The sequence below is a fragment of the Pyrus communis genome, chromosome 9 (assembly GCF_041283825.1).
Source record: "Pyrus communis isolate YQ-2024b chromosome 9, ASM4128382v1, whole genome shotgun sequence".
NCBI classification, from domain to species: Eukaryota; Viridiplantae; Streptophyta; class Magnoliopsida; order Rosales; family Rosaceae; genus Pyrus; species Pyrus communis.
This window is the reverse complement of record NC_142573.1, coordinates 7,278,530-7,298,354: the sequence shown is the minus strand read 5'-3', so window position 1 is coordinate 7,298,354 and position 19,825 is coordinate 7,278,530. Positions and strand designations below refer to the sequence as shown.

Sequence of the window (19,825 nt, the reverse complement as noted above, 5' to 3'; positions counted from 1 at the left end):
GTTGGGTAGTAAAACAAAGAGCAGGGGTAAAATAGTAACATAAAGTTTTGTTGATCGGGTGCGACCTATTCAAAAGGAGGATACGCAAAATATTGTTGTTTGAGTGAAAAACAAAACAAAAAAAAGTGATCCTGTGAATCTAATTTAGATTCAGAAATGGAGAAATTCATGGGAGGTTTTCTTTTTTTTCCGTTTGAATGGGAACTTTCTGTTAATTAAGTCGCCTAATGAGTTTTGAGTAATTTCAATTATTGTTCTTTTATTTTCAAATACTAATTACAATTGTAAAACATTCATAACTACTAAGAGCGAGTGATATAATGAGTGTTGACATATGCAACGAGGGCGAGGGTGAGGACAAGGACAAGGAAAGTGAGTATAGAGTGTTAACCACTGTATAGAGTGAATGGTAAGAGCAATCCAAAGGCAATTACTACTAAGACAGTTGTGCGAATAGATGAGTTTTAACCACTGTATACAAGTGTGCATGAGCTGATTCTGATCGTTGGTGCTTTGTCAACTTTTTATGGTTATTATAGACATGTTTGAGAAATTATTCTAAACTCATGAGTATAGTATTTCTTAAACATGAAGAGGTTTTGTTAAAGCACAATAAACTTTATGGGGTTTGTTTTAACTAATTGTATAAAAAGTTAACACTACTATAGTAGTGTCGAGGTCAGTCACATATGCGCACAAGTTGATTTAATAGTTAGAATTAAACTAGTATTATGGTCTATTGATAATTATTTTACTTGTAAGTAAAATGTCTTAAATTCGATTCACATGAATAACGGTGCATATTGTATTTAGTTGAATTTGATATCAAGTTGTGTGGCCTAACCCAACCCCCATCTTCTTAGAGCAAGTCCACCCGTTTTTTGGAGTGCAAGGGCAAGGGCAGTAAAATTGCTCTAAACAGTAATTGTGTTTGGGCAAGTCCATCCGTTTGAGAAGAGAAAGGGCAAGGGCAAGGGCAAGGGTGACTACTGTTTACAAATATATGTATATATATATATATATATTTTGTTATGTCTTGTACGTGTATACTTACTACTTAGTAAGTTTTTTCTTTGAAGATAAAACTCCCAATTTAACTTTGATAATTTAATTTTCAATACAAAGCATAGCATTACAAACAAGCATAATTAAAAAATGATTTTTTTTGGTATTTTGTTGGATTGTTTTACATTTGGATTAATCCTGATTGTCGATTTCTAATTTTTTTTTTTTTTTTTTTTAATTCAGATGAGTCAAATTGTGTCACGTGACACAAATCTATAATTTTCAAAAAAAAATTATTGTTCGAAATCAAACAATCAAGATGTGAAAACCGTTGGAAATCCAACAACGGAGAAAGGCAGCTATAGAGAACCGTCGGGCTCTGAAGTGAAACACGTGGTGGGCCCCATGTCTACTCTTTGATGTCATGATGACGTCGCTTCTTGCCAACAATAGCCCTTCATTTTTTGGGCCGTTGGACGTGGGTTTTGGAGGTTGGAGGCAAAGCAATCCAATTCTCTAAGCTTTTGGGCCACCATTAGAGCTGCTCTCAAAGTAAAATATCACTCTTCCTTTTTATAATAGAATATCATTAAAATTAGGAAAAAGATACATACGTAAGTGGGTTGATCGTAACATTCTTCTAGTATTAAGTTGATGATGTGTTTTATACCAATCTTTTAAGTTTGAGACTTAAAAATATGCACAGAAAACCACTTCACATAGGATATATTTGGTGAAGCTTATAGCCAACATATTTGACTAATGAATAATACAGATTAGGACTAGCTAATATGTTAATTTATCAAAGAGAATATGATAAGTACATGGTACCCTTAATATGATTGAGGTATGTGATATCGACACCCTAGTCGGTATCAGCCAACATAATTAAATTGAACGAAGCCGATGCCCTTCTGGCTTTATATGGCACTTGCTTGTAATTCTAATCCATTAATCCCATTAAAATAATTAAAATAATCAAAATAATCATGCCTATCATGAATATTTAAACTGCACAGCGTACTTATTAGTCTTAATGTCACAATTACATAAATATAATTATACCAACACGACAACACCATCATCAACTTACACAATACTTAAATAGTTTCAGGGATATATAGTTTTGTTTTCTTTTGATCATCAGAAAGTGAAGATTTGAGCATCATAGACTTGAGGCGTGTACTCAATCACTCAACCTATAAACTTAACATACTGTTTTAAAATCGGAAAACAAGTCTACCATTTAACTTTTCGCCTGCTCTTGTAGAAATATTTGGAATACCATAATAATTAAAGAAAAAGAAGGTGAAAGGACACAAAAATTATGGTTTCTTCACATGCGTTCAACTAATCATCTCTGGCTTTATTTCCCTTGTGTTATTTTCCAGGCAACATGTGGTGTAGGACTACAGAAATACACAACACAGAGGCAAAAGGGATGTGAAAGCATTATATGCAGAAAGCAGAAAAAGTTTGGCCCACTTTTGATCAGATCACAACTATATCATATCTATCTGTATTTCTTCCACTCAACTTGATCAACCTTTGAATTATTTACTGTATTACACATGTATATATATATATATATATATATATGGATGGCGGCTGACTTTGATGTTTTTTGGCCTTGTTAGCTATTTGCATGGATCATGTTTTGTAGCATCAAGTAATTGAGTGGCAGTCTAGGGCAACCTTATCAGGATGGTACTGGCTGAAACAGAAACATGACTGGCTTAAGGGTTTCAATCTGAGCTAGCTGCAAGGACCCGACAGATCGATAAAATCCACTTGTAATTCATGTTGCAATCTGACCTGGATGTGTTTTTTGTGATTTTGTTGTAAGGTATATAATGGTATATGGTTGCGCTGGTACTCGTAACCGTAAGTGTGAAGTTGTTGGAGAATAGGATCTTATATCGGTCATATGACAAAATAATATACAATTAATATATGAGAGTTTTCATCCCTAATATCATTGAGACATTTTATGATAAAACTTAATACCTACTAATATGTGGTTAAGTTTGGACAATATCGGTGATATTGGTGGTAGATCATGCTAGGCCTAAAAAGTTTATCATGTATCAGAGGAGGCTATTCTTTCTCGATTTACTGGCCTCGAATTTGCCTCCTTAAGTTGGTTTTCGAAAAGTTGCGCTAGCTTCAGCTCAACTGCTTAAGATATTAAATGACTAGGCCTTCAAAAAGTTGCATTGGCTCTAGTCCCTAAATGATGACTAAGCTCTCGAAAAGTTGTCTTAGCTTCGGTATAATGACTTGACCAGTTCAAGATGTGCGAATTGGTTTCCCTTATGGCCTTGTGTGAGGCTGCTCATGAGGAGGTCAACGTGTTAGAGAATAGGATCCAACATTGATCATGACAAAATAATATATGACTAATATATAAGAGTTTTCACCCTTAATATCACCAAAACTTTTTGTGATAAAACCCAACACCTAGTAACAGGTGGTTAAGTTGAGACAATATCTGCAATATTTGTGATGACCGTGATGGGCCTAAAAGGTCTATCAAAAGTGTTCAGGGTTTAGTGTAAACCCTAGACCATATATAACTTGTTTAGTTGTGGTGGTGGAGGCATGAATTTGTGATAACGAGGGCGTGTGAAGAGGCTCCTATACGAACTTCACGAGTCATTTCATCAAACATCTTGCTTGTTACTTTAAAGAAAATTTCAAACAATAAGGTTAACTAGCTCCAATAAAAGCATTATAACTATACTATTGTTGGGTTGTCAAGATTCTTAGCACGACACAAAACAACACAAGAACACGAGACGAGAAGTAACAAGTTTAAGTTGGGGATTGGAAATTAAGAGTAAATTGCAGGAATGGTGTCTCAATTTTAATCAAATTGAAGCAATGGTTCCTTAACTAAAAATTCATTACCATTGGAATTGGCCTTTCATAAACTCCATCAGAATTGGCCTTTCAACTCATCAAAAACGTGTAACTATGGTCATTTTCGTCAATTTCGTCAAAATTCTTTCAAAATGAGTTATGTTGGAAGGATCATTGCTACAATTGGGTTAAAGTTGAGGAACAAAATTTTTCTTATTTGATTTTTCATATTTGTCCTTTGATTTAGCCTCATCTGCATGACATGTGACTCATTTTGACAAAAGTTCTAACGAAGTAGACGAAAATGACCATAATTGCACGTTTTGATGAGTTAAGGAATCAATAATAATGAATTTTTAGTTGAAAAATCATTGCTCTAATTGGATTAAAATTCTTAATACGAAAGGTTTAGCAACAATTTGGTAGAGTGTTTATCAATGTCCCTCAACCAAAACGCGTCCACCCTGTGTCGGGCTTCTGCATCTATTGCAAAGCAACGACTCCAGGTGGTAGGACTAAGGACAATCACTATAGGCTCACGTCATATACATGTGATGCTGGGTCAAAAGACCCATATATTTCCCATGCAGGGCATCATTTATTTTCTTAAGTTTCCTTTCGGCAATTATCGTATATTTATTTCTTTTTATTATGTAAATTATATACTATTTTTTATAAAAAGAATTGTTATCGTCACTTAAAAATTAGTACCAAGCACTTTAAAAAAAAAAAAAAAATATCAAGCACTCATTCTTCGTATAAAAATTAAGAGAAAAAGAGGATGTAAAAGGACTTATTTAGAATGTTAATGACAGTTTTACTTTGAAAATTAGAATTTTGTATATAAGTTCGAAATTTTGCTCGGTACAAAGGAGGCGAAATGGAAATTAGAAAGTTCTTCAATATTATTTGGTCTAGTAATATCTAATTCCTATTTAGTCAAAATAGATACTAAATTAAAATCTCACATCAGTAAAAAAACAACAAGTTTCATAATGTTCCGTCGTGAGAAAATCGATGTGCGAAAATCACCTTACACTATGTTTTAGTATGGGCCTTACTTCTCACCCATGTCTGAAGAAAATTGGGCTTCTACAAGAATGTGCCCAAATTAAGAAACTGAATAAGATCCGAAAAAGGGAGTTAACTGAACGCCTTACACATACGGCGTCGTTTATGCTTTCTTGCTCATCCGAACTACCGTTATTCTTCTGGAACGGCCGTACAACCCGACCCAATTACCAGAGAAAGGGAGGAATACGAAGTTCAGAGTAAGGGAGAGAGAAGAGAGAGAAAGGTATTGCCTTTCTGAGTATTTGGCGCCAAGTATTCGGCTTTTGGCCGCCGATCTCAGCTCGCGAAAATAGAGCCGTCCGAGGCGAGCTCGTTAAATTTGCTGAAAAAACCGAAAAGAGCTTCTCGAAATGTACCAGTGGAGGAAATTCGAGTTCTTCGAGGAGAAATTGGCGGGAAAGTGCGCGATTCCCGAGGAGGTGGAAGGGAAGATCGAGTGTTGCTCGAGCGGCAGAGGGAAGGTGGTGATCGGCTGCGACGACGGCACTGTCAGCTTCCTGGACCGCGGCCTCAACTTCAGCTACGGATTCCAAGCTCACTCCTCCTCCGCGCTCTTCCTTCAGCAGCTCAAGGTCAGCCTCCTCTCGCAGCATTTTGTCTTGATTTGGTAATTTTTCTGTTTGTTTCTCGGGAAAATGTGACAAACGGAAAAACAGGAAAAGAGAAAATTGGAAATTTGTTGAACTTTGATGTTTAATATTAGGATTAGTTTTTAATTTGTTTAGAGAGTGATTAGGAGGTGAAAAGTGTGTTAATTTTGCTCTTGTTGTGAAATCAGCAACGCAACTATTTGGTGACAATTGGAGAAGATGAACAAATTACTCCGCAACAATCGGCAATGTGCCTCAAGGTTTTCGACCTGGATAGGATGCAGTCCGAGGGCACAAGCTCAAGCACAACGAGCCCTGATTGCATTGGAATCTTGAGGATATTCACTAACCAATTTCCTGAAGCAAAGGTAGTATTTGTGCCCATTGAAATTTGTGAACCCCCGAATTTGATAGAGACAATAGGGTTTTGAATCGAGTCATTGTTTATTACTGCAGATTACATCATTTTTAGTACTAGAGGAGGCACCTCCGATACTGCTTATAGCTATTGGCTTGGATAATGGTTCGATTTACTGCATTAAAGGGGATATTGCACGAGAACGAATCACCAGGTTCAAGCTTCAGGTGGAAATCCATTCTGACAAGAGCCAGTCCTCAATTACGGGACTGGGGTTCAGAGTGGACGGTCAAGCCCTTCAGTTGTTTGCTGTTACTCCGTCCTCTGTGAGCTTGTTCATCTTGCAGAATCAACCCTCAAACACAAGGCGGCAGACCCTAGATCAGATTGGAAGTAATATGAACAGTGTTGCAATGAGTGATCGCTTGGTACGCAATTCTACTTCCCTTTTCCGTTGGTGTATGTTTATGTATACCTTAGCATTTTATTTATTTACTTATTGTGACAGGAGTTGATAATTGGTCGACCTGAGGCCGTGTATTTTTATGAAGTTGATGGGCGTGGACCATGTTGGGCTTTTGAAGGAGAAAAGAAATTTTTAGGGTGGTTTCGTGGATACCTTCTTTGTGTTATTGCAGATCAAAGAAATAGCAGCAACACTTTCAACATTTATGACTTGAAGAACCGTTTAATCGCTCACAGCCTAGCGGTCAAAGAGGTTTCTCACATGCTTTGTGAATGGGGTAACATAATACTTATCATGGCTGACAAATCAGCTTTGTGCATTGGGGAGAAGGATATGGAGAGTAAGTTAGATATGCTCTTTAAGAAGAATCTTTATACCGTTGCCATCAACCTTGTTCAAAGTCAGCAAGCGGATGCTGCCGCAACTGCAGAAGTGCTGAGAAAGTATGGGGATCATCTATATAGCAAGCAAGATTATGATGAGGCAATGGCCCAGTATATCCATACCATTGGTCACCTTGAGCCTTCTTATGTGATACAGAAGTTTCTAGATGCACAACGAATCTACAACCTTACAAATTACTTGGAAAAATTGCATGAGAAGGGGCTTGCTTCCAAAGATCATACCACTCTTCTACTGAATTGCTACACCAAATTGAAAGATGTTGACAAGCTAAATGTGTTCATTAAAAGTGAGGATGGTGTTGGGGAACATAAATTTGATGTGGAGACTGCAATAAGAGTCTGCCGTGCCACCAACTACCATGAGCATGCAATGTATGTTGCTAAAAAGGCCGGGAAGCATGAATGGTACTTAAAGATCTTACTTGAAGATCTTGGCCGATATGAGGAAGCTTTGCAATATATTTCAAGCCTTGAACCAAGCCAAGCTGGAGTGACAGTGAAAGAGTATGGTAAGATTCTTATAGAGCACAAGCCTGTGGAAACAATTGAGATACTCATGAGGCTGTGCACTGAGGATGGTGAATCATCCAAGAGAGGAGCCGCTACTGGTGCATACCTGACAATGTTGCCATCTCCGGTTGATTTTCTCAACATCTTCACCCATCATCTTCCCTGGCTTATGGATTTTCTTGAAAAATATACCGACAAGGTCAAGGACTCTCCTGCACAAGTAGAAATCCATAACACGCTCTTGGAGTTGTACTTGTCCAATGACTTGAGTTTCCCATCAATATCACAAGCTGGCAATGGTGAAGATCTTAATCTCAGGGCTAGATCAGGTGCAGCTGCAACATCAAGAAGCCAGTCCAATGGGAAATTGATTGCTGATACCAAAGATTCAAACAAGGAAAAGGACCGTTTTGAAAAGCAAGAGAAAGGGCTACGACTTCTTAAGAGTGCATGGCCATCTGACCTGGAATTTCCGCTTTATGATGTTGACCTTGCCATAATTCTTTGTGAAATGAATGCATTTAAGGAAGGCCTGTTGTATCTCTATGAAAAATTGAAACTTTATAAAGAGGTGATTGCTTGCTACATGCAAGCTCATGACCACGAGGGTTTGATTGATTGCTGCAAACGACTAGGGGATTCAGGGAAGGGTGGGGACCCCACTCTTTGGGCAGATCTGCTAAAATATTTTGGTGAACTTGGAGAAGATTGCTCCAAAGAAGTGAAGGAAGTTTTGACATATATAGAAAGGGATGACATATTGCCTCCTATTATTGTTCTTCAAACTTTGTCCAGAAATCCATGTCTCACACTCTCTGTCATTAAGGATTACATTGCCAGAAAGCTTGAACAAGAATCGAGGCTGATCGAAGAGGACCGTCGAGCAATTGAAAAGTATCAGGTTAGTCCTTACTGCAGCTGTCATTGTGAATTTATCTATTGTACCTCTGTTGTTCATTTCGCCTGCTTCCAGTAAAAGTTGGTTAACATTTTATGTTTCTTATTTACGCTTTCCTTGGAAACTTTTGTAATGGCACGAATGACGAATGTAATCTTGTCAAAGCAGTGTATCAGATAATGTTGCATGGGATTCTAGTTAGGTCTGAAACTGCACAGAAAAAAGGGAAAAATGCTCTAGTAATTTAAATAGCTATGACATGTGCATCACAAATCTAGGGATTTGATCTTTCAACGTTCTCGTAACCAGTGTTCTTTGTGGGAAATTGGCATATTATTTAGCAAGTAAAAAAACTAATCTGAGGAACTTTAACGTAGAAAATAAGGTTTAAACAATGGAAATTACCAAACATGTTTGGTACGAAAATAGTTCTTTACATGTTACCCCAGTAAGTGAAGCTGAGTCTTTGTCACGAAAGATACATTCAGATACATGATGGTGCTCTTCATGATTTCTGATAAGAATATTACTTTGTGTGTGGGTTACTAAATAAAGTTTTGTCAATAAATAGAATCTGCCAAACAAAATTATACTTCATGCCCTTTAGGTTTCAATCCAAACTATGTGTGGTTGTGTGCGTGTGAGAGAGGTTATCTAATGAATCCTTTCATTGTTCAGGAAACCACATCTGCAATGAGAAACGAAATTCAGGATCTTAGGACAAATGCCAGAATCTTTCAGCTCAGCAAGTGCACTGCATGCACTTTCACCCTCGATCTCCCAGCTGTGCATTTTATGTGTATCCACTCATTCCATCAGCGTTGCCTCGGGGATAATGAGAAGGAGTGTCCTGTATGTGCTCCTGAATACAAATCTGTTCTCGAAACAAAAAGAAGTCTAGAGCGGAACTCCAAAGATCAGGATCGGTTCTTCCAGCAAGTTAAAAGTTCAAAGGATGGTTTTTCTGTGATCGCTGAGTATTTTGGGAAAGGTGTGATCAGCAAAACCACTAATGGACCCACAGGTGCTTCTTGATCGGCAGCAGTTCGTCAAGCTGTGACTTATGAGGGCTTGGAACTATGGAAACATGGGATGGAGCTGAGCAACTTTGGATTTTCTTCACTCAGCATTTTCGACTGGGATTGCTGCTGTTGTTCTGTTTCCCAAACTTGGGAGGTTAGTGATATTTTTTGCAGATCAAAATGGTATATCCTGAAACAATTTTGGAGATCTGCATTAACTCCAAAAAGAAACCGAAATTTGTGAGTGGATGTCATTGTTCTTTGATATTTTATTTCTAAGTCAGGAGTAAATGGCATTTTGATTTTGGAAAGGCTAGTGACCTTAGTTCTCCTCGATCTGTTTGGAGCAAAGGCGAGTCCCCAAATTGCTATCTTTGTAGAATGACCATATTAGGTTCCGTTTGAGGATCATTTCATTTTTAACCTTTAGTCTTCATTTCTGTGTTCCGATAACCATTTCGTTTTTAACCCTATACATGCATGCCAGCAGAGAATTGAGATTACAATATTCTCAAATCTAAAGATAGCAAGGACAAAATTAACAGTGCACATATTCACCTCCCGGTCGGTCACCTTGTTCAAGGCTAAAGGCTTGACCGTCTCTAGCTGTGTAATCCCCCTCGTACAGCTCTGATGAGGAACATATCAGTAACAGCTTGAAACAACTGTGTAGTGTGTGCCCTGCCCTCCATATGGGGACTCCCAACCATAACACAACTCACCCTAATGATCCGATGTTAGAACTAGTTAACAAAACTAAACCTCGGAGAAAGAAAGATCTGGGTGAAGAATTTCAAATGGCAGGACGAGGTTTCACCGAGAAAATGAACATCTGAACATAACAAAACTACAGAACCATGGTTTCAAATTCATAGTTTTCTTATCTTGCTACACAAACACAATCAAGCATGCAGAACACAAAAGACATGACTCGAGCAAACAACAAAACAAAATTGAAAAACATGTCTGATTACAGCAAAAAAGTTCGTAGCAAAGAAAACTGCAAATTTCCAAATTAGCAGAAGTAAGAGTGAAAATTGGGCGCCACTCATGCTGAATTAGGAGGTGGAAGCTTCCCCAGCAGCACCTGTGGTGAGTGCAAGAATGGAATCTGTTTCCAGTCCAAATAATCCAAGTTGAGGAGCGGAACTTGGAGCTGGGCTGTCCGGGTTGCCCGAGATGTAGTCGATAAGTGGGGCAATGGATCCCTTGGCTCCAATGTCAGCATCGGGAGGCAGAATAATCTGATGACCTCCACCAGTAAGCAGCGCAGGGGCCACGATACCCTTCTTGATCTTCTCCAAATTGCCGTCATGGCATGTAATGGTTGTTAAACCTAAGTATATGCTGAAAAAGATCTCTGCGAACTGGAAGGATTGTCTTATTAAACAACAAACAAGAAACTGGCTATAAGTAAGCCTTACAAACAAATGGAACGGAAAAACTGCAGCCCACGTTAAACATAATCCTAAACGTGGTAAATGACTAAGTCTCTAAGAAAACAACTACAACTGATTCCTAAAAACTAGGATTTATTGAACCATGCAGTTAACCTGCTTACAAAAGATAACCCTATGTTTACGTAGTGGATAAAGCCACTACGTCCACAAACCTTAATATTCTATCATCCTCCCTTAAACTAATTGCAGTGCAATCAGTTTACACCTGGTTCCAAACGCATCCCCATAAGCCCACGCATCTTCAGAAAGGCATCAGTCTTTAAAGGCTTAGTGAATATATCTGCTATTTGCTCCTGAGTGATGCAATGAACCAGCTGCACAGTTTCATCTTTAGTCAATTCACGAAGAAAATGGAAGCGCACATCTATGTGTTTGCTTCGACCGTGCATGACAGGATTCCTAGAGAGCTTTATTGCTGAGCTATTGTCACAATAAATTGTTGTAGGACCTCGCTGGACTTGACATAGTTCTTGCATTATCCTTCTCAACCAGATTGCTTGACACGCACATGAAGCTGCTGCTATAAACTCAGCTTCAGTTGTTGATAATGTAACTATAGGTTGCTTCTTCGAAGCCCAACACACAGCTCTGCACTCAACATAAACAGATACCCCGATGTGCTCTTTCTGTCATCTAAGTCGCCTGCATAATCACTATCTGAAAAACCTCTGAGCTCAGCATGTCCTCCCTTGCTGTATTGAATCCCGAGACCAATCGTGCCTTTCAAATACCTCAGAACCCTTTTTGCTGCTGCCAAATGCATTTCTGTTGGACACTCCATAAATCTGCTAAGTAAACTTACCACAAACATAGTGTCAGGCCGAGTGGCTGTAAGATACATGAGACTCCCCACGATTTGTTTGTAGACAGTGCTGTTGACCTTTTCACCCATGTCATCCTTTGTCAATTTGGTACCTGGAACAATAGGATTCTGTACTGAGTTGCAATTCTCCATATTGAACCTTTTCAACACATCCTGAGCATACTTCTTTTGACATATAAATAATCCTTCTTCCTGCTGCAAAACTTCGATTCCAAGAAAGTATCTCATCTTGCCAAGATCAGTTATTTCAAACTCATTCATCATTGACTGCTTAAACTCAGTGAACATGTATTCATCATTGCCAGTATAAATGAGATCGTCAACATATAGACAAACAACAAGAATTTTACCTCCATCGCCAGTTTTGATAAACAAGGTGTGCTCATATGGACATTTCACAAACCCTTCCTTCAAGAAATAAACTTCTATACGACTATACCAAGCATGATGGGCTTGTTTAAGTCCATATAAAGCTTTTCTTAGTTTGTAAACTTTATGCTCTTTATCCTTCAGTACATACCCAGGTGGTTGTTCTACAAATACTTCTTCATTAACCTCCCCATGTAGAAAAGCACTTTTCACGTCCAATTGATGAATTGTCCAGTCCTTTTGCGCAGCAAGTGCAATCACAATTCGAACAGTCTCTAACCTGGCCACAGGAGCAAATACTTCAGCATAGTCGATCCCATATTCCTGAGCATACCCCTTAGCCACCAGCCGAGCTTTGTACTTATCCACCTCTCCATTCTCATTAAGCTTCATTTTGTAAACCCATTTGACTCCAATCTTCTTTCCCCCTTTAGGTAAATCCGTTAATTCCCAGGTGTTATTCCTTTCAATGGCTGCAATTTCTACATCCATAGCTTTCCTCCATTTAGAACTTGTCACAGCTTCATTGTAGTGAAGCGGATCACTGTCAGCTAAAAATGCCAGATGCACCATGTCCTCTTCTTCAGATAATCCTTCTCCTGTTACATAATCTCTCATCCATATTGGCGGAGCCCTAGTTCTGCCTTCCTCTGGACTGGATGCATTTACTTCCGAGACTTGATCCGAGTCACTGTTGCTGCCTGTGTTATTATCATTCTCACCAGAATCATTGCCATCTTCTCCCTGATTATCAACATCATTATCTTCAGTTGGTTCATCTTCATCGTCATCCCACTCCAACACTGCTAAGACAGCTTCAGGATAATGTTCCTCCCAATTCCAGCTATTGTTCTCATCAAAACGAACATCACGACTAATTATGATTTTTTGCGAGACTGGATCAAAAAGTCGATAAGCCTTCGTCCCTTCGCTGACTCCAAGCAGCACGCACTTCAGACTTTTGTCATCCAGCTTAGTCCTCTTATTATCTGGAACATGTACATATGAAATACATCCAAAGATCCTGAAGTAACTTACTGATGGTATCGTCCCACTCCATGCCTCCTCGGGAGTTTTATTTTTGACTGCAAACGTGGGACTTCTGTTGAGCACATGCACGGTCCAGTTTGCTGCTTCTGGCCAAAAGGTCTTTGGCATCTTCTTCTCGATCAATAGACTTCGAACCATGTTCATGATGGTCCTATTCTTGCATTCAGCCACTCCATTTTGCTGTGGGGTGTAGGCTGCTGTGAGTTGACGTTGAATCCCATTCTCAACACAGAATTCAGCAAACTCATGAGATGTGAATTCCCCTCCACGATCCGTGCGTAGACTTTTGATACTTGCACCTGTTTCTTTCTCCACAAGGCTTTTGAATGCTTTAAAGGTTTTAAAAGCTTCTGACTTCTCAATTAGAAAATAGATCCAAGTCTTACGACTAAAATCATCAATGAATGTGAGTAGATACCTCTTCTTGCTGTTAGATGTAGGTTGTATCGGGCCACATATGTCTGCATGGATAAGTTCTAAGATTTGATCAGCCCTCCATGTACTGTGCTTTGGAAAAGGATCTCTTGATTGCTTGCCTATCAGACAATTCTCACACACTCTTGAGGAGTCCCTTATTTCTGGTAGTCCGCTCACCATTTGCTTCTGTTGTAGCGTCTTTAATCCGCCAAGACTCAAGTGCCCATATCGACAGTGCCACAACTGAACTAGATCATCTGTAATTGCTGTGAAACATGCCTGTTCATTGAATTGATGCTGAGCAACAAGAATGAACATGCGATTTGCAGCCATGACCGTCTCTATGATCAGTCCTCGTTCAGGATGGTAGATCTTGCACCTCCCTTGTTTAATGAGAATAGCAAGACCTCTCTCCTGAAGCTGACCAATACTCAGGAGATTGTTTTTTAAGGCAGGTACGTAAAACACTCCCGTGATCACCTGAATTATTCCATGCACTTGAAGTCGAATGTTCCCTTTCCCCATCACAGCCATGCTAGTATTGTTTCCCAGTTTCACCGTTTCTCTGAAACTTCCATCAAAGTCCGAGAACAATGCTCTCTTTCCACACATATGGTTACTGCAACCAGAATCCAGAAACCAGATGTCCTCTTTGATCTCCTGAGTATCCACGTATGCCATGAGCAACATCTCTTCACTTGCTTCTGCATAGTTGACTTGTCCTTCCTTGTCTCTCTTGGGGCATTCATACTGAAAATGCCCTAGCTCATGACAGTTATAGCATTCAATTGTTGACTTGTCAAACATCTGTCTGCCCCTTCCTCTACCTCTTCCACGATAGCTTCCGCGACCACGGCCTCTTCCACCATAGTTCTCTTCATGAACCACCTTTAGAGCTTGTTCTTCCACGACATGTCCAATCATCCGCTGCTCATGAACCAACAAACTACTTTGCAGTTCGTCAATTGAAAGAATGTCCAAGTCTTTGGATTCCTCAATTGAACAAACCACATAGTCATACTTAGGAGTCATCGATCTCAAAATCTTCTCAATAACTTCTACATCTGTCAGTTTGTCACCATTGATCCTTCTTTTGTTGGCTATGGTTAACGTTCGACCAAAGAATTCGTTCACAGTCTCTCCTGTCTTCATGTGTAGCATCTCAAACTCCTTTCGAAGAGCCTGCAACTGTGCTCGTTTGACTCGAGCAGTTCCTTGATACTTCTGCTTCAACGAATCCCAAATCTCTTTAGCCGTGTCCTTGTTCAGGATTGTTTCCAAAACAGCTCGGTCAATTGCTTGAAACAGATAGTTCTTAGCCTTTAAATCTTTCAACTTGTGCTCCTCGAACACTTTTCGTTGCCCTTCTGAGAGTGAACCTCCTTCTGCTACTGCAGGGATTCCATGCTCCACAAGACTCCAATATTCCTTTGAACGTAGGAAATTTTCCATAAGCATTGCCCAATGATCATAATGCCCTTCCAGCTTTGGGATGGATGCTTTCACAAAACCACTTCCTTCTCCTGCCATGTTCACGTACTTCTGCACTCAAAAGATTACGATCTCTCAAGCTTCGATCAAGAGCCCCAGGGTGGGGCTCTGATACCAAATGTTAAACCTAAGTATATGCTGAAAAAGATCTCTGCAAACTGGAAGGATTGTCTTATTAAACAACAAACAAGAAACTGGCTATAAGTAAGCCTTACAAACAAATGGAACGGAAAAACTGCAGCCCACGTTAAACATAATCCTAAACGTGGTAAATGACTAAGTCTCTAAGAAAACAACTACAACTGATTCCTAAAAACTAGGATTTATTGAACCATGCAGTTAACCTGCTTACAAAAGATAACCCTATGTTTACGTAGTGGATAAAGCCACTACGTCCACAAACCTTAATATTCTATCAATGGTAGCGATGGAGTAGAGTTGGAGCTATAAGACAGAGAAGGGAAGCAATATCAATAAAACAATTAAGAACTGTAAACTAACAGTTACAATAATTATTCAATATACCAGATCATTGAACGGTCTTGATTGTATCAATCTTGGATCGATTCCAAGGGCCTCAGAGTTCAGAAGCTTATATTCAACCATCTCATAACCACCCTCCTCTTCTATATTCTTAAAAGAGATAAAGGTTCTTGCAGTCCCGATACAAACTTCTTCACCATTGTGAAGATGGTTAACACTCTTCTCACTAGAAAACCGCCAAAGGCTCCCCGAACAGTGAACCTCAGGGAAGAATCAGCCTGTTCATCCACAATGGAACCAAAAAAACGCTTTGTTCTTTTCCGATCGAAAAGAGAAGTTTTCTGCAAAAATAACAGTAAAAATACAATAAATATATACACACACATACAGGACTTCAAATTAAAAAGTAGCTAACTGTATACAACAAAAAATAGAACAAATTACCTGGCGGTATAAAAGTGGGATCCGGAAAATTCTTCTTCCCGGAGATAAGGTGTCTGATCATCTCTGCCCCTTGGAAGTGGCTTTCCGATGAGCTTGTCGAACAAATAGTAAATCAGGAGAAAGTCAGGCTTGGGGTCAAATTCTAAACCCCACATTTCGAGATCCGTCGTAGTGTTGCACTCCTGGACACTTAGGTCATCTCTAACCGAGGACTGACCAGATGACTCGTTTTAGCCATCTGGTCCTCCAAGATATTAATATTTTAATGAACAGTACATGACCATATTTGCCTCCATCTCCAATCGAGGGTCAAAGGGCCATATGGCTCGTTTTAGCCCTGTCACAAAAAACCCGAGAGCCAAAAGACCAAACATAATTTATTATTTAAAAACTACAACTTAAATTCAAATCCAACGGCTAAGTGACGTCAGTTGGCTGTTAGATTTGAACCAAATTTTGTAAAATAGAAGTTATAGGAAAAAAAATAGAATTTAAAAAAAAATATGAACAAAATTTTGTAAAATAGAAGTTATAGGAAAAAATAGAATTTTAAAAAAAAATATGAAACAAATTTTGTAAAATAGAAGTTATAGGAAGTTATAGAAAAAAAAAAGCTTTAAATTCATAAAAAAAAAAAAATTGAATGCAACGGCTAGCTGACTCAGCTAGCCGTTGTATTCAAAATTTTCATACTATTCGTGTCGGTTATAACCGACACGATTGCAATTAATCAAAATTATTCCTATGTAGCTGTTACTATTCATGTCGGTTATAACCAACACTATTGCGATAAACAAAATTATTCCTATTGGTTATGTCCAACAGGAAATCGAACAGTTTTAAGCAAAATTATGGCCAGCTCAGGGCTGGCTGGCTGGAATGGGCTAGCCCTTTGGCCCTTTCAGATTTTGTGGGGCCCACGAGCCCTCTGGCTTAACCCTGGGTTGGAGACGGTTTTCGGGCTATTTTCGGCCCTCTAACCTTCTGAATCCTTTGGTTGGAGATGATCTTAAGGCCTTATCGAACATGTTGAAATCTGATGATGCTGCCATTAAAACCTATAAAACATCCTGGTATTTAAACCCTTGGGGTCGATTTCGTTGAACATTATAAAGAACTATAAAAACTAGTTCAAACTTGACCTGCACAAATTCATCAGAATTCAACCATATTTACCCAAAACAAATGAAACCCGATCTGAAAAATTAAATAAATAAATAAAAGAAAAAAAAAAGAGAGCATTGAGCTCTTCTTAACTGAGGAAAAAGCAAATGAAAGGGTATTCCTCTCACTTCTTAGATTTGAATTTCATGAATAGTGAATTTGATATCAAATTAGGTTTTTCATTACGTTGCTTGGTATAACTCCCATCTCCTTTTAGTGTAAAATATATCATGGTTGGTTTAAAATGACAATAATTAAAGATGGGAAAAGATGGAGATACCTCCTTTTCTTTGATTTACACGATTCATGATTTGTTCTTCGAGCAAGTTAAAAGTTCAAAGGATGGGTTTTCTGTCGCCGAGTATTTCGGGAAGGGGGTGAGCCGCAAAAACCACCAATGGACCACAGGTGCTTCTTGATCAGCGGCAGTTCTTCCAGCTGTGACTTATGAGGGCTTGGAACTGTAGAAAAATGGGATGGAACTGAGCAACTTTGGATTTCCTTCCCTCACTCGGCATATTTTCGACTGGGCAGGGCTTGCTGCTGTTGATTTGTTTCCAAAGTTCGGAAGTAAGTGATATATATATATATATATATATATATATATATATATATATATATATATATTTTGCAGATCAAAATGGCATATCCAGAATCAATTTTATGGATTTGCATTAACTTGAAAAATAAACAGAAATTTCTTACTTCTAAATGGAGTAACACTGTGTTTAGATAAGGAAAATAAACTTGTAATTTGAATAAAAGTTAGAATTTATGAATTGACATACACCAATTTCCTTGTTTGGATTCATAAGCATAGAAATTTAGAATTTCTGCATGGAAAAAAAAACTCGGAATTTGAGACATCCAATCCCCAAGTTTAAACTCCATGTAAATATGTGTTGTTTTCCAATTTCTATGATTGAAAGTTTGAAATTAACAAATTTCATATTCATTTCCATTTTTTTAAGTTAACCAAACAAGAAAATTCACAAATTCTATAAAATAAACTTCTGTCATTTTAAATTTTTTTAGTAATCTTAAATTTCTTTATCCAAACAGAGTGTAAATGACATTGTGATTATGGAAATTGGAAAGGCCAGTGATTTCTTTCGGTTTTGGAAATTGGGAAGGCTAGTGATTTCTTCAGTTCTTAGTCCTCGTTTATAATCATTTCGTTTTTAACTTTGAATTTTTAATTTTGTGTTCTCATAACTATTTCGTTTTTAACCCTATACTGTGTTCTCAAATCTCAAGAGGACAAGGACAAAACTAATTTTTGGTGTCAAACGTGAAGGGCGACTTTGATCGATTCTAGAATGCAAACTTAAAAGATTAAAAATGATATCCAAAAGGAAATGTAAAAATCCATAAAAAATAAATAATAATAACAGAAACTAAGTGCAAAATTAACTAAAAGTCAGTCACCACTCATCGTCACTCTCCTCCTTCCATGGAGAAGAAGGAGAGGGAGGAGGTGCTCTGATAAACAAAGTATCGAGAGGATCACCCCCGGGCTCCGGAGCGTCTAACAGTGCACATATCAGTCTAGGGCCGATAGGGAGATGTCCCGGCAAGATAAACAGCGGATCACCTCCACTTATAGCCAATGTGGCTACCCTGCACTTCTGTTTCAGTCTCAACTCTGAGTCCTCATCTATGAATTCACAAACACACAATTTTTTGAAAAAACATCCAAGATATAGTCCCGTCACAATCAGCGTTGTAGGCTCAAGCTCCGGATTCAGGTAGTATTCCCGAATTTTAAAGCACGTCTCAGACACTGCCCTCATCGGCCTCCTAAGGTCCCTTCCATGATACCTCCACGTCCGTACATTACCAACATGAACGACAGCTACAGCATCGTCATCACTGTCACTGGACGTTTGAATGTGCACTTGTTCGTTACTAAGCAACTTCCAGTACCCATTAGAAGTTGGCCTTTCTGTTTTAACATCACCAAGAACTACCTCGGCACATATGTAGAAATATGCTGATCGGTTTTCAGCTCCATGACAGAAAAGACCTAAAAACAAAAATAATTAAACGACCAACTCTAAATATTTGATTCTCGCCAAAAACGAATTTGAGCCATATTATTACTAACATATTGTGATATAGATAATATTGTTTATTCTAAAAAAATTAATGAAAAATTTAGTCAAAATGATCATTTTCCAAATCCAAATTAATGAAATAATCAGTTTTTTAGTATGTCGAGGTTGATATCTGATCGATGTATGATGTGGTTCTTCATTTATTTAATTGCATTTGGGAGGGTTAATCTTACTTGGAGGAATTTGATTAGCATCTGGAGGCATGCCCTTTTGCAAGTCAATGTGTCTGATCACATCTTCCACAGGCGTTGCCCGTCCGGCCAACTTGTTAAATAAATACTTGATCAAGATCGTTTCTGGATTCGGATTGAACGATTCACCTCGCTTATTGAGATCGGCCTCCGTACATGACTCGGTCACTGTGGAAGCAGCAATAATATCAAATGAGTGATCAGTGTTGCTCATCTGTTTCCTCCCTGAAACACGAAAATTTTAATGTCCTCCTGCAAACCCTAACCCTCTGGCAGTTTCTATCTATACACGTAGGGGATTGGAGAGGTAGACTCCTGACCCACCACCTGTTGCGATGGGAGCCAATAATGTCAAGCCACCTAAGCGTTCGGTTCTATAAATTAGCTGAGAGCTCTCCACGTAATTAAGATGGGGCTAGGCCCTCACCTCTATATTATACTACTTGATGAAAAACATACAAGAGAAGGACATAAAATAAATCTAGTGTTAGATTACATATTGAAATTTAAAATAAACCTAGTATTAGATTACATATTGATTATAATCCCTTGATGTGTCCTTAATTCAAAATAATTAATGTGCATTTTATTTAATGTCTCCCATTAAATATTTAAATATATTAATAT

General features: G+C 38.4%; 2 protein-coding genes and 1 long non-coding RNA gene across 3 annotated transcripts; 1 reads left to right on the top strand and 2 right to left on the bottom strand.

Moving 5' to 3' along the window:
- Positions 1-5,020: 5,020 nt before the first annotated feature.
- On the top strand, positions 5,021-9,625 carry LOC137739917 (vacuolar protein-sorting-associated protein 11 homolog). Its single transcript, XM_068479664.2, has 5 exons — positions 5,021-5,513; positions 5,720-5,899; positions 5,988-6,317; positions 6,398-8,170; positions 8,846-9,625. Exons 1-5 carry the CDS (start codon positions 5,292-5,294, stop codon positions 9,200-9,202), a joined length of 2,862 nt encoding a protein of 953 aa, XP_068335765.2. The 5' UTR covers positions 5,021-5,291; the 3' UTR covers positions 9,203-9,625.
- Positions 9,626-15,216: 5,591 nt separating this feature from the next.
- Positions 15,217-15,862, bottom strand: LOC137739918 (uncharacterized). Its single transcript, XR_015966169.1, has 3 exons — positions 15,727-15,862; positions 15,325-15,623; positions 15,217-15,243 (listed from the first exon to the last, which is right to left on the bottom strand). It is a non-coding gene; the product is annotated as an uncharacterized LOC137739918 (long non-coding RNA).
- A 2,447-nt stretch (positions 15,863-18,309) lies between these two features.
- On the bottom strand, positions 18,310-19,412 carry LOC148694147 (uncharacterized). The gene is made up of 2 exons (XM_088699552.1): positions 19,181-19,412; positions 18,310-18,916 (listed from the first exon to the last, which is right to left on the bottom strand). Exons 1-2 carry the CDS (start codon positions 19,410-19,412, stop codon positions 18,315-18,317), a joined length of 834 nt encoding a protein of 277 aa, XP_088555678.1. The 3' UTR covers positions 18,310-18,314.
- Between the last annotated feature and the right edge of the window lie 413 nt (positions 19,413-19,825).